Source organism: Gymnodraco acuticeps, unplaced genomic scaffold (assembly GCF_902827175.1).
Source record: "Gymnodraco acuticeps unplaced genomic scaffold, fGymAcu1.1, whole genome shotgun sequence".
NCBI lineage: Eukaryota > Metazoa > Chordata > Actinopteri > Perciformes > Bathydraconidae > Gymnodraco > Gymnodraco acuticeps.
Window position 1 is genome coordinate 4,569,704 of NW_022990238.1, and position 15,870 is coordinate 4,585,573.

The 15,870-nt window shown below is 37.8% G+C and overlaps 1 protein-coding gene across 1 annotated transcript; it reads right to left on the bottom strand.

Annotated features, from left to right (window-relative positions):
- Positions 1-202: 202 nt before the first annotated feature.
- LOC117548599 lies at positions 203-2,626 on the bottom strand. Its single transcript, XM_034219962.1, has 2 exons — positions 2,398-2,626; positions 203-1,753 (listed from the first exon to the last, which is right to left on the bottom strand). The coding sequence occupies exon 2, from the start codon at positions 1,730-1,732 to the stop codon at positions 203-205; it is 1,530 nt and encodes a 509-aa protein (XP_034075853.1). The 5' UTR covers positions 1,733-1,753; positions 2,398-2,626.
- Positions 2,627-15,870: the final 13,244 nt, after the last annotated feature.

Here is a 15,870-nt window from a genome sequence, read left to right on the forward strand (position 1 = left end):
GTACTCCAAATGGGTCAACTTGAAAATGCTGTATGTACCCAGGCATCCTGCGATCATTTGAGTCACATTCCTTAATGATCATTTGTGTGAGGTACATCTCCATGAAACATCCTCATGGATTCTTTTACCTCTTCTTACTTCTGAACGTATCACTTTGAGAACATTTTTGTTCAGACTACGGCTTATGTTTCCTGAAATCAGTTCAGCAACAGGTGTTTTTTTTAAGTTTACTGTAAAATACTTGACTCACTCCTTTATGCAGGGCTCTTGCAATTCTGCCTCTTCTTCTGTTTGCTGCTGGTCGGAATTTTGTCTCATTTGCTTTGTGTGCCATTTTCCCTCTTTGCAGCACAGGTATTTTAACAAGGGTGTCTCCCACTGGCTGATTTTGGATTTTAAAGAAGAATTTGGCCCTGCAGGAAGGGAATGTACAAACTGCACAGATGTTTAAGTACGGACTTTTAATTTTCCTGCTGTTGGGAGTTTTTATGTGGTGACTCTTGAAGGCAAGCGTACAACAGGGATTTTTCTCTCGGAAACTCTTGTACAACACGTCGGTCCACGGTTGCCTCAGTTTGTTTGAACCCGTCAAAGGAACAATCTTTTGCCATTTCTTTCTATTTACTGTTATTCCGAACCTTTTAGATACTACTGGCAACTTCCGCCAATGTGTTTTGGTGCCTGTGTTTTTATTGACATCTTGTGCTCCTCTTTGCAAATTCTGTTCTTCAGTTTCTGCCTCATTCTTGTCTATGTCCTCATCTGATAACTGGTCATCTTCAAGTCCACTCTGAGAAGACATCCTTTGTTGTTTGTCTTCTGCCTCATTCTTGTCTATGTCCTCATCTGATAACTGGTCATCTTCAAGTCCACTCTGAGAAGACATCCTTTGTTGTTTGTCTTCTGCCTCATTCTTGTCTATGTCCTCATCTGATAACTGGTCATCTTCAAGTCCACTCTGAGAAGACATCCTTTGTTGTTTGTCTTCTGCCTCATTCTTGTCTATGTCCTCATCTGATAACTGGTCATCTTCAAGTCCACTCTGAGAAGACATCCTTTGTTGTTTGTCTTCTGCCTCATTCTTGTCTATGTCCTCATCTGATAACTGGTCATCTTCAAGTCCACTCTGAGAAGACATCCTTTGTTGTTTGTCTTCTGCCTCATTCTTGTCTATGTCCTCATCTGATAACTGGTCATCTTCAAGTCCACTCTGAGAAGACATCCTTTGTTGTTTGTCTTCTGCCTCATTCTTGTCTATGTCCTCATCTGATAACTGGTCATCTTCAAGTCCACTCTGAGAAGACATCCTTTGTTGTTTGTCTTCTGCCTCATTCTTGTCTATGTCCTCATCTGATACCTTATGCTGAATCATGCTCAGAGGCAAGTCCTTTGAAAGACAGTCTTCAGAACATTCCCCTCCAACATCTCTCTCGTTTTGATTTTCCTCCATTACCTGAACTTCCTTCTGCTCTAATGATTTTTGACGTTTATTGATCAAATCCCTCAATCCTTTTCGATTGTTGGTCCATACAACCCACAGCCAATGACGGTGTTTCTTATCATCATGACCAAAAAGGATTATAGCGAGTTCCGACCAAATATATGAAGAATGTCCTGTATCTCTTTTGGTAATGTGAACACTCTTCAGTCCTCGGACCAATGCTTCCATTCCACCAGCCATTGCCCATAAGTCCTTCCTCTGGGCCCTCTTTCCTTTTTTAACTCTTCCCATTATTTTCAAACTTCCTCTAACCTAAAGGAGGAAAGGCAAAGCGAAATAGTTTTTCTCAATATAAAAAGATAAAAAGTAAACTTTTTAGAAGCACATATAATAAAAAACTGTGTTCAAATATGTAACACTAAGTTGGGTTTTTGTTTTTGTTTGCAAAAATAGTCATTTGTCATTTTAAAATGTGTAATATTACATCACAGGAACAAATAACATTTGTTTGTAGTTTTAATTCAGTAACATTTCAGTTGATCAAATACTAACTAACTTCAGCTAGGTTAATAAAAATAAAAAAACATAATTTTTTTAATTTAATCTGAATGATGGCTTGTTAAAGTATAAGAAACATGTTTTGGTTAAGCTCAGGATATTATGTTTAAATAATTCCACCCTGTTACTGTGAAAAATAGTAACAGGGTAGACGGTAACAAGGTGGACATTTCATGCTAAACTTGGCTATTGCTACATGTGTGATGATAATCAAGCTAGCACTTGTGACAACAGAGAAAGATATTTGATAGATATATTCACATTTTTTTCTAAATGTAAACATTTTGATCAGTTTCCACACAAAATGAGCATAACAGGGTGGACATGTTATGCTTTACCGCAATAGTTAAGTTCGTTAAAAACATTAAAAAATCGTTGAAGGAAGAGTGCATACTTACTCTGCTTCTTGAAGATGATTTTCCCACTCAAAATGTATCCTTCTTCTTGAGTCATACAAATAGTAGAATAGTAAAGGGGCGTGTCCAGAGGGATTCAAATCAGAGTAACAGGGGGGACATTAAAACAGGGGACACACACTTTAAAAAAAAATTAAATCAAGAAAATTGAATTAACAACAATTTAAATTTGGTGAGGAATATTAATAAAAGGGTTATACAATAGTGACAAAAATGTAGAATTTGATTTATTTGTTTATATCTGTTAGAGAAGTTGAGCAAACATGATTTGGGACACAACAATTTGGCCTACTTGTGCTAAAATCAGACTAATTATTTAGCATTTTGAATATCCTGGGTAAATAACATTGATGTTTTATAGTAGAGGGTAATAAAAATGTAAAACCAAGCTTTTCAAAATAAGCATTTGACCTTTTAAATGCAAAATATATGATATAATGTGTTGGGGACCTAACCACCAGGAGACTATTGATGTGTGTAGTGAGTTTGGGAGACATATACTGTATAATAGTGACGCTATTGAAGATTATACCATATTTATGGAAGATTTGGACACTATAAATATTCACCAAAATTATTCAAAACGCAAATTCTTCCAAACTTTCTTCTGTAGTCCAACCACCAGGAGACTATTGATGTGTGTAGTGAGTTTGGGAGACATATACTGTATAATAGTGACGCTATTGAAGATTATACCATATTTATTGAAGATTTTACACTATAAATATTCACCAAAATTATTCAAAAGCAAATTCTTCCAAACTCTTTGCTGTAGTCTGACCACCAGGAGACTATTGATGTGTGTAGTGAGTTTGGGAGACATATACTGTATAATAGTGACGCTATTGAAGATTATACCATATTTATTGAAGATTTTACACTATAAATATTCACCAAAATTATTCAAACGCAAATTCTTCCAAACTCTTTGCTGTAGTCCAACCACCAGGAGACTATTGATGTGTGTAGTGAGTTTGGGAGACATATACTGTATAATAGTGACGCTATTGAAGATTATACCATATTTATTGAAGATTTTACACTATAAATATTCACCAAAATTATTCAAAAGCACATTCTTCCAAACTCTCTGCTGTAGTCCAACCACCAGGAGACTATTGATGTGTGTAGTGAGTTTGGTAGCACTCCACTGTATAATAGTGACGCTAGTGAATATTATTGAATATTATTGTATTCTCTTTTTTCGGAGTTGCACTTTGCAGACGGTCCCTGAGCACTCATTCCTTTTCCGGCTGCAGATAGAGACCAATGTAATTTGTCCAGTTTTGAGGACGGCGCATATTGTTTTTTTTTTATCAACATATGATTGTAGTTCGTTGTCAACCTTACCACGGTACATAGGAGACATCATTTGTGTGTGAATAACGTTTTGTTCATGAGTTATTGATCCGTGAAATCCGAATCTGCCAATATCGTTCTAACTTTACTCAACTAATCATTGGTGTGAAATTACAATACATACTGTGAAGACATTCACAGTAAATTGCTATGAATCTTACTGTGAAAGACATGCAAAATTTGGCCAGGTATTTATTGTGAATTCACGGTGAATATTTTTACAGTGTGTGTGTGTATACGTGTGTGTTTGTGTAATTTTGCGTTTGTGTGTATTGTGTTTGTTTCCCGGGGAAAACCCTCACGAGAAACACCGGCTGTTGTTATGCCTGCTGTGACGTTAAGTTACTCCGTTCTCCGCTTGCAATTATGTCGTTACAAGCTTCAAAGTTGTATTTATCATCTGAATTTGCCGAAACAAGTTTAATATTCTGAAAACCAAGACTTTGTTTAATTGAAATCAGATAAAAACAAACTGTAACGGACCCTGCCGTGTTATCTATGATTATACGCCTTACATTCATAATTTCAGTCAGGGGGGGCGGCGCTGCGGAACAGCAGAGTGGTGAGTGAGAGCTGTCATCTTCCCTTTACAAGCTTCACAAATGTATTTATCGTGTGATTTTGGAAATAAAAGTTTCATATTCTGAAAGCCAAGACTTTGTTATTTAAAATCAAACAAAACACCCGAACCCCGAAAAACTATTTTTTTACGCAAATCCACGTTTATATTGAAATGAGTGGTCATTTTCCTGAAGTGGATATTTACATGGAGCAATTCATATTGCTACACCAGACTAACACACTTAATTCCCTGCAAACATAAGCTTGCTAATATAGCTGCTACTTGTTTGTGTGAAAACTCTCTGGCATTGCTTCCTGTTTCACCTCAGATGGTGCCGTTAATACCAGGCTCATTAGCAAGGGGCCGACTCTTCTGTTCCTCTCAGAGAGATAATGGGTCACAATGTCAGACCTTAGCGTGGTTAATCAGTTTAATAGCCATCTGCTGAACATATCCCTAAGAAAAGTTAAGCAAAAGTAAAGCCAATAAATAAATGTCTTTAACTTTTATTCTGATTCTGATCTTTTCTCATTGCAAAAGTCAGAAGAAACCCACGGGGAAATTACCTTTCTTCTTTATATATTAAACAAATATTTATTTTAAAAGTATTTTTACTTGTGATGTTAAAAGTAAAAAAAACCTATTGAAAATAAAAACAATAAGGCATCAGGTCTTATTAATCCATTTATACAAGTTAAACTTCTGAACACAACATCATTAAATAACACTCTGGTCTTACATTGTTGTTATTTTTCTACTAACTAACTAGCTATCTGCAGTGTATGAACACTTCTTTGTTTCCATATATTCAACAATAATGTAATTATTTTGCGTGGGACATTCAGAGTTAGCCTCAGTCTTTTTGCAGAAAATCATCTATGTCAGAGCAGTGCATATTTAAAACATCTTTACCTGTCTAGGACACTTGAAAAAAGTCAGCACGAGACCGATTTTAACCAACTCATAAAGCTATCATTAGCTTCAACTCTAGCTACAGCCAAAATGGTTAGTCACTAGCTAGAAAAAGAAGCATGCCAGTGTCTACCTTTGACTACAATGATGGTACTCCATCATTAGTAGTCCATCTGCTAATATTATCTTTGCTCTGTATTCGGTGAGAGTACGGAAAGTTTTACAGGCATAACGGTAACTGTAAGCAGAGTCAATCGAGGCCAGCTTCTCAATTAACCTTATGAACTCCTACCTTGTCAACCCAATGTTCTTTGTGGCTCGAGAAGATCTTAGTCTTCCTTTTTATCCATGTCTGCAGTATCTCTACTTGTGGGACTTTGTCATAGCAACACCTGTATGAATGCCTTGCCACTTTTCCAAAGTGTTTTAAATTGGCTTGGATGTGTGCAACAGAGAAGCCATGTGAAAATAACAGGAAAATAACCAGGTCGAGCTTGACAACAACCTCTTTTCTCTTGTGGGGTTTTGTTGTTGTTCGCAGTGGGTGGTAACAGTGCCGATATATTTGGTTTGGAACAATGACAAATTTGAGAGGGTTAAATGTGGTTTCATATTATGGAAAAGTTTGTGGGTTGAAGACTGGGAGCCAGGCTTTTCTCTCGAGGTTCAACTGTGAATCTAATCCTTACGTTCACTCTCTACTTTGGCCTTGAGCCTTTTGCAGACAGCAAGCGTTGATTTCCACACAAACATAAACTAAAGGCAAAAGGCAGGGCCGGCCCTTGGCATAGGCATTATAGGCGAATGCTAAAGGCGCATCAACCCATCGGGGGCGCCAAAAATTGGGGGATAAAAAAAACAAAGTTAGAAATTAAACAAATATTTGTTTTGAAATTTCATAACAACACAATTTCCCGATTTTGGATCAACAAAGTACATCTTATTATCTTATACTAACAGAACTACGCCTATATTGCGTACAGCGCCCATAAACTATGGCACACCCCCCCCCCCCCCCACAAATCAAGATGAACTGCCCCAGCCCCAGTAAAAACCAGAGGCTTATGTGAAATTGTTTTTGAAATAATGGTTTTAGTGTGCAATTATAGGTTTTAATTTTGTATTTGTGTTAATTTAAAATAAATCAAACTCCCAAAAAACGTATACAGCTTCTGTGTGCTTTTATTAACATTATAATTTACTGTGTAAGCGGCCGCGGGGGGAAGAGCTTTAGAGAGCTCTCTCCTGAAAGACTGAGAGGCTCTGATAACCTCAGCTCAGTGAGGTAAAGGCACACCTTTATATGATCATTATAGTTATAAAAAAATAAGAGAATAGATGAAAAACAGGTATAAAATACTATATGACAGTAAAAAAAAGTTGTTATTAATAAACAAGAATACAGTTTAAAAGGAGAGTGATTTGTGAAATGTCCAGAAAGAAAAATGAAATCTGCTTACAGTTCTGTTTCATATTGATGTTGAGAGATGTATCTATAGATCTCTTAATTTTGCTCTCAAAGTGCACCAGATTGATGCTTTTAACTTCAATATTAAAAAAAGTATGCCCCCGGACCCCCCTAGAGGATGTTAGGTCCACCCCCACTTAAATCATGTTCAAATGGATAGGATACTAAATACAGTTGCACACATCTTGTGTCCATATCTTTCTGTTTTGGTGGTCATGCCACAACCGTGCACGTGCATTAATGCGCGAGTCATAGTGAGTGTCTGCATTTTGGGAGTGGAGGGGGCGCCAGCTAAAATCTTGCCTAGGGCGGCAAAAGGCAGGACATCAGAAATATGTTACACAATAATCATAGAGAGTCTTGTGACTGGCTGAGTAGAGCATCAGTCTGATTTCAGCATTTGGTCTGCAAACAAGCACAGCAGGAAAAATAAAGTTCAGTGATAATTTCTTACCAGCTGCACATCAGTTTTATACAATTCTGAGCGCGGTGTGTTAAGTTTATATTATACATTTAAATCTAGACCTGAAATGAGCCTAAACGACTAACAAAATATGTTGGATTGTGTTAATATCTGTTTGATTTCTCTAATTGTGGCAAAACTCTAGAGATAACTCAGAATCAGTGATAAGTATGGAGGGAAAGATTCTGCTGCTCGCTAATGATAAAGAGGAAGAAACAGCAGGACTAACAATGCTGTGTTCTCTGTGAAACACTTAGTATTAAACAGATCATCAGAGAGCAACACTTGGGCATTTAGACTATTTTTTTAACCAAAGCCTCCTGCTAACAAAGGATATTAGCCCACCGTGGTTTTGTCATTGAGCCTCCATAAATGTCAGACTTCACCATCCAAAATAACAGCTGCAGCAATGGGGACATGTAGTGTCTTATATCCAAATGTTCAATGCCCATGTTCCCTGTCAGAGCAATTTAGTGTGTGCTTTAATTTCAGCAGGAAGTGAAGGTACGAACAAACCTGATGACTAAACTATGTGGGTTTACCATTTATCACAATGTTTAATAACATCAGTAGACGTACAGAAGCTATTAGTGGACGCGATAATCATATTGCTTATCAACCCGATATAGCCTAGACACTGAGTCAGTGACACTGAACCCTGTTACCTTGGCTGCCCTATAATAGAGGCACGACAACAGAGTCAAAAGTGGGACATAACAACCGAAACATTCTTTAAATCTAATGACGTAATCGACTTGTTTTGCTCCAAATCTAATTTGAGATTATGGGCAAGTTTGTAATAAAAGTCAAAGTTCACTCATGCAGAGCTGTAGCTCCTCTGAAAGAGGAAGTTATTTCATGCTTTATTCTCTTTTGTTTTTCCTAGGGGGATGGCATTACATAAATATTCATATTAAAGTTGCAACATATCACATCAATTTCTTCAGCCGCCCGTAAAAGCAGTTTGCATGATTATTTCCTTCAAATAAGAATACAATAAGGGCATTTGTGTATAGCTATACAACCTGTAAATTGACATAATTAGTAGTTTTTTTGTACTAAATGTACACTGTAGTCTTGCTATTTTACTTATTCTACTGTTAAAAAATGATCTGAGTGCTTCTCTCACCACTGATGTTAATTCTGACAACTAAATAAGCCCCTGTTAAAAATCAGCCAGTGTAGAGCGGGGAGTTATTTTGATAATCAATGGGACGTTATCGCATTAAAGGCATTAATGTTGAAGGCTGCCAAGTGACAAGTGGTTTCCAGCAGCTGGTTACTTTGGAGAGCGCAGAGACATTCGCTGTGCTCTGCCAGCTCCTGATGTCCGAGCAGTTTTCTCTTCCAGCTGGCTACACTTTTATCACCAACACAATTGTCAATGCATGTTGAAAAGTGTGGGCTTTGGACAGTTTTGTCATGTAATGATGATAAGACTTTGATTACCATTGTTTTCACATATAAGAAACAATTGAATGGCTAGACTTGGAATTACAGCAATGAAGAAAATAAATATTGATTGATAAGGACCAAACCAACAGCTACATTTAAACAAATATATCCACTCAGATGAATACATGATGTCTCGGACTTGTGACTCAGACTCGGAATCTTCTTGGGTGACTCAGACTTGAACACAGGCAATGATATCTCTGACTCAGACTCGACTTGGAGGACTCGAACTTGGACTCGGACTTTAATTACACAGGTAATGATCAATCTGACTCGAACTCGGACTCGACTCGGACTCTTCCTTGGTGACTCGGACTCAAAAAGTGGGGACTCGTGAGTGACTAGGATTAAATAATTGGTGACTTGACTACAACACATGTAGATATTTTGGGCTGATGAATGTGTTTTTGTTCCCTTTCAGGCAGCAGTTGCTTTACTTCATGTCAGTGCAGGGGTGATGATCTAATATGATGAATATTCATGTATCTTGTTCTTTGTATTTAATTTGGATTCATTAAATGGTAATGGATGTATCTTCCAGATGGGTGACTTCCTGTGATGGTGAATAACTATGGCTTCAGTATCATTGAGAACAGCATCTTTAAATCCAAAAGGCCACAATTTAGATTATTAAACCATTTTTAATATTTGTTTAACAAATCAAATACTAAAAGCAGCCCAAATAACATCTTAACATTAGTCATGTCTCATACCAACCCCATATGAATCATGTAAAGTGCAACCTGTTACTAAAAAAAGTTAGTCCCTTCTACGATAATCAGAATGGGAAAACATGTCCTATGACATAGACATTTTATATTGTAATTACATACTATAGTTTATGTGTTCAATTCAAAAAGTGAATAAGCACATAGAAAAAGGATTCATAAGAAATAAGTATCATGATAGAAAGATAGAAAAAGATAGAGTTTATACATCTCCCCCTATTTAATTACTCAACTAGTAAGTTGTTAGTTCAAACATATCCAACATTTTAGGGAATTACGGATTCTTCTTTTAAATGTTTAGCAACAAAATGCCAGTTCTAATGGAGAATGAAACCACAGACTATTCAATACATTTCTGTAACATTTCAGGGAGGAAACAAAATTCACATCGTCTAAATAGCCTTTATCTTACCATGTCTCTGGCTCTCTAAAAAGGTTATGAGTTAAATGAAAACAAACACAGCAATGTTACCCTTCACTTAGGCCTTGTTTCTTTGTAAATGGGTCTGGCATTTAGTCCAAATAGATCTCTAAAATAAAGTCCCATTTCCCCATTTCTGCCTGCCAGTAACTCTCTTTTATGTTTTGCATGGATGTGCCTGGGGACAGTTCTTAGTCCATTAGCACACATGTGGAGTCAAATATTGTTTCGTGGCCACAAAACAATTGCTTTCATTTCCTTTCGTTGCATGTTTTGTCCCTGTGGCCAAATTGACGTGATTTAAAATAAACAGTAGATTCACAAATAAATGTGAATGTAAGGTGTTAGAAATAACACCTGGCATTACAGCTGAAACACTCTTTTGGACGCTGCTTGTTGCTGATGTCTTTATCGAGTTATTACAAACCTAATGTGACTTCTCTATCAAACAGCGGAAGAACAGAGTGAGTAGGATGTTGTTCTGCTCTCACCTTGGCCTCAGATATAGAAGCTGTCCTGAGGGAGGCGGATGTCAGTCATTAGCAGAGCAGCGTTTCATCAACAGGGGACTGGACATGTTCTCCCAAAAATGGTGAATAGGTCTCGACACTCTGATGACACACCGAGCTGCCACAGGTAAAAAGGTGACACCTCATTTCAGTGTGTTTCCATGCAGCAGGCACACCATTTGCAAAAGAGTGTTTTATGCTTCTTTATAAATATTCCATTACATTTCGAAGGGAAACTTAACTTTTCCACCCGACTACATCTGTATCTTTCAGCTATAATCACTGATACCTATCAGATTGAAAAATTACAAAATAAAATACAATTAAACTCACAAAAAAAACAATGCATTGTATAAGATATAACAAGTCTTTGGGTGTTGTGATCCCCTTGCAGTGCATTGTAACTTAGGACATAAAATGTCTGTGCAGTGAAGTGACATTTCGTCTCTATACTTTAACGTTTTTTATTTTAAAACAATTTGAGACCAAGAGAAGTAAAATGTACCAATACAACTCAAATATTAAAGAATCGCTAAGGAAAATAATGATTAATAATAATAATAATAATTTCAGAACCTTTTTTACAGTAACTGTTGCCACATTTCTGTGTATTCCATTTAATTGTATATCTTTAAGTAATACAAACAAGAGATGATTGTTATGTCTTTAAATGTTGTAATTGGGCTGATTCATTGCTGTGTTTAGATAACACTTAAGCGCTGGTGCCTCATGTTTGATGTTGGTTTAACTAAGGAGCTACCCTTTGTTTTTCTGTCGAAAATGTGGCCAAAAAAGCTGAAGGAATGTGGCGTACTCTGTGCATGTTTCCCACGGCGGGAAGTCGTGACAGTCATTTGGATGCAGGAGTGTCTGGAATCGAGGACATGATTGCCTCTGCAGCCGAACATCAGTCACTTTCATCGCTGGATATTCGCATTTTATGTTCAGTGATTCTCAGATGAAAAAAGTCTTGAGGGGTGGGGGGGCTAAAGTGGAACAGGTAAATGATCCAGAGAGATGACACTAGAGGAATAGGACAGGGGCTGAATGGGAACACTGCCAGTGCTTAGCAGGTAAAGCCAACAGAACATGATTATAACAGACTCCCAGACCAATAAAAAGGTGATTTAAAAAGTGCAGCCCGGAAGCAACCTTGCCATGTTTTTGTCAATAAACACAGCTTCAGAGTCCCCGGTGAAAACCTCATCATATAAATGGGCCCATTAAACCCACTCATCAGAGGATAACAAGCCTTTTGAATCTGTAATTGATTATTAATCCCTGCTGAGATTCACTCTCAGAGATCATTCAACTAGTGATAAATGAGAATGTCAAAAACATTAACAAGGGCTTGTTGTGTACATCTGAGTGTGCGTGAGTGGTTTTTATCACTCTGTAGACTTTTGTAATAAAACTTTGATCCCAAGCTCAGCAAGAGGTGGAAGGACATTACCTCCTGGCAGTCTCTTTTCACTTCCAGCACTAGATAATGATTCCCAGCCGGCAGACTTTTACAGCTGGTGTGGTTGGAGTGAGCAGAGATGCAGACAGGAGCTCTCACTGTACCCATGGATGTATGCATTCATTGGGGGGGGGGGGGGGGGGGGGGGGGGGGGGGGGGGGGTTAGAGGGGTGCAGAGATGACATATTTTAGCAGGCCAACCCAGAAGGGCTCCCTCTAAACATATTAAGACTTTTATAATTGTAGAAGCATACATTTAAATTAAAGTGAATTGCTGAGATTAGGATTGTTAGCAACATAGTTTTTATGGCACAGAAGCTTCATACATTCAGGACTGGGTTATTTACTGACATATTTTATGACGTGTAAACTTTACTTTTGGGTTTACATGCTTCTCTAAATCAAAGTGAAGGTGAAGTGCAGAAACGATTGCCAAGTAAATCAACTTTGCTTTTCTAATTATGTACTCCCAAATGCTGTGTTCACTTCCCTATCAGAGTCCTCATGCAAATAACACATATTCAGTAAACACCAGTGAAAAACACTTTTCAGTCACCACTTGTGTTTAAAGGGAACAGGAAAACCCCATCAACTCCCTTCTAATCATTCTGCTGCCCTGCTGCTGTTTTCATCAGCGTCTCCACCGTGCCAGTGTTTTTAATGAGGGCGGAGCACCTCACGCTGTCGACCACAGCAAGCTAAAAAGATTAATTACATCTTAGCACCACCTTCCTTGCTTTCACATTTGACCAGAATCATTTAGCATTCACGGTGTTGAATGAAAACAATCTGAACCCTTGTATAATCAAACAATCTTTAGCTGACAGGGCAATCATCCTGTCAGGGAGGAAGCTGGTGCCATGGCACGACCTGCAGCGTTAACACTGGAGCACAGAGGGGAAACAGCCCGGGGAAAAGCCTCCTTATAATTCCAAGTAGGAAGGATTTTTGAGGGTCTGAAGTGGTGGTGAGGATTGCTGAAAGTTGACCTTTGCTAAATGGAATGCAGAGGAGGGAAGCATGAGCTACTCCACAGTGTTTGTGGAACAACTAAAAGGTCACTTAACAATGCTGTTCTCTTCTATTTCTTAGAAATATTTGATGGATTCATTGCAGTCTGTAATTGTTTGCAAATGGTCAACTTGGTGGTGTGTGAGTGTGTGTGTGTGTGTGTGTGTGTCAAATGAGAATCACTGAATGCCATTATGAGAAAACAAAAGCTTCACACTGAAAATGATTAATGTCTGTTTTGGTTGTGTCTTTTTCTCATTTCTAGATGTTAACCATCCATCCATCCATTTAACATATTCTTGGAAGTAGATACAATCAAAAATATTTAAGGAGAAGTTTCGCTGGGAACAAGTTATTCAAGACAATATATTTTCTATAGGTTTTATTCAGTCTTTTCAACATAGATTTTAATAAACTGAAATAAAACAGAGGTTTTAGAGAGTCAGTTTAAACTCGCACTGACATGCGGAACATGTTTCTTTACAAATATTTTTTAAATACAACAACTGATGTTCAGGTGCTCAGAAGTGATCTGCAATTCAAAGTTGAATTAACTAATAAAACATATACATTTATGTTAGAATAACGAGAAATCATTAGTTATTTCCTCCAAATTCCTGCACCATGTTGAGTCTGAACAGGAAACAGGCATCCATCTCCTGTTAGATAAGTTATTCAAACCACAGCAAGCATCACTTCTTAATCTTACAGTTATTCCAGACATTTTGAATGTTCCCGAGTAATTGGTTTTTGCCAGTGTTTTTGTCCTGCTCATTTGTGACAGATAGTGTTGTTCTGTGAAGAGGGGCTGCACTTCGCCCCGGGCGTCTCTGTCCCCACTGATGATGTCACATGCCTCTAAATTAGCAAAGCCTCTGTTACAACCGGCTCTAATTTAAACTGACACAGAGCTGACCATGCAGGGTCATGCCTTAAGGTTAACATGTTAGACCTGAATACGAGATACATCCGCTCGTGGGTTTTACTCCGTGGGTTTTACTCCGTGGTTCCATGCTGGCGATGTGTTAATCCTTGTTCCTTCCTGATGTGTTTGTATAAGTTTGATTCAGGTCACACAACCATCTGATAGAAAGCACAACAACTCCAAAGACGTGTTGGAGGAAACCATGCCACCCTGGTACATTTTTTTTTAAATCAACATCATTATGGAATGTTAACTAATGGCTGGTGAGTCCAAACATATCAATACTGAATGTTCATAAAGCATGCAATGTTTACCTTTTTATCCGAAAACATCTTGAAACAAGGAGTTTTGAAGCCTAAAGCTATGAGGGAAAAAATCACCAGAGATTTTTCATAGGGTTTAGATTATTTTCAAAGTGATTTGATATGATTTGTAAAGACACATAACAAAACAATGCCATCATGGCAAAAAGGCGGCAGAAGGGTAAGTATGTGTTATTCCAGACGGCACAGACAAACAATGTATGTTGTCATTTAATTTGAAAGTCTTATTGTAAAAGATAGTGTGACATTGGACAATCAAATTTTTTTATTGTTTGATATTCAAAGACAGCAGATAATAAGTCCCGGTGATTTTTGGTTACCCCCAACCTTTCATAAATCACCACTGCTAGGTCAAACCTTCCATTTAAAAATGTATTACAATCCATTTTTAAAAGCTCCACTCAGTTTCAGTTTAAAAAGAAGCTGGATGATCCCTGTGTCTTGGGTATAGAATATGCTCAAAACCCTGATTATAACCAGATTATGATGGTTTGAGCCATAGGGACAAATTACTTTAGTTAGAATAATGACCAAGTTAAATAAAAACATTCTTCTAGCTACACACAGCGCAGCGGGTAAATCAAATGAATTACAGTTTGTGGTTGCACAGATGGCCAGGAGAAGACAGATGTTGAAGCAGTGGATTGGCAGAGACACACATCATAGAAGTGTTTAGACTCCCGTCCTCTTCTCTTCTCACTGGGCATGTTTGATCAGCTGCCGGACATTATCCTGCTCTCCTTTTCCACTACACACTTCTCTGACTGCTCACCTAATTCCGATCAGTCTGCACTGAGGTGTGAATCACACCGTTTCCTGTGCCAGCGCTGTCTTATTACAGCCTGCCTTCCAAAGATAACTGCTCTGCCTACTTTCTCCCTTCTTGCTCCCATCCCCACAATACTCCCACAGTCCCTGGACTATGCACATGTTTAAATGTCCATATGAAATCTAACATATAAGGATACTTATCTCTTTTCCTTTATTTGATCATTAGTTCTATTTTTTCCTAGTAAAATGTTCATAAAAGCCTATTTTTCGTTAAACTGAGCCTCCTATGAACTCCTTTGTCTCCTCAGAAAGATGAGGCTATACCAAACCTCGAGGCTCTGCTCCAGTTATTTTGGCTGATTATGGCCGACGTAAAGTGCAGTTGGGGCTTTTTGAAAATAAAAATACTAAGAGCATTGTAGCAGAACAGGAAGCTGGCACTCTCAGTCCTGCTGTGAATGAACAGCAGATCCACGGAGACCACAACAGGGAGGATCAATGTTGCAAAGCTGAGGATCTATCTCAGAGAAACACACCTGCAGAGGATTAAAGAGTGTTTTTGATAATCTGTCCTCTCCAGAAAATATTCTCCCCTCACATGCCTCAGAGTTTCTCTGACATTTGAGCATTCATTTTTATTTTTGTATTGTTCACAAGGACAATGCACAACATACATTGCACCAGATACAGCTCATTTGTATGCAAGACATAATATGTTATACTGTACCACTCTTACATGTGCAGGGAATGCTTTACCATATGACTTCTGCATTGATAGAGATGTTTGGGCATTTTTTATAAACCAATACAACTGAAAATGAGACCCCCATTAAAGAAAGTACCACGCACCAACTCCCTTATTGATTCTAAGCACGTATTTGATAGTAATTAAATAATTTTCTTGTATGCAACTAAGGTTCTTGATGCTTTAGACTTTTCTGCTATATTAAAACACACTAATGATTTTCCAGAAAATGAGCATTGTAATGGTTTGTCATTAAGTTCTCTGATGATGGTATTCACCCACTGACTACTGATTACAATACATTGTGTTAATAGTACTGTTGGGATCGTTAAACATTTAAC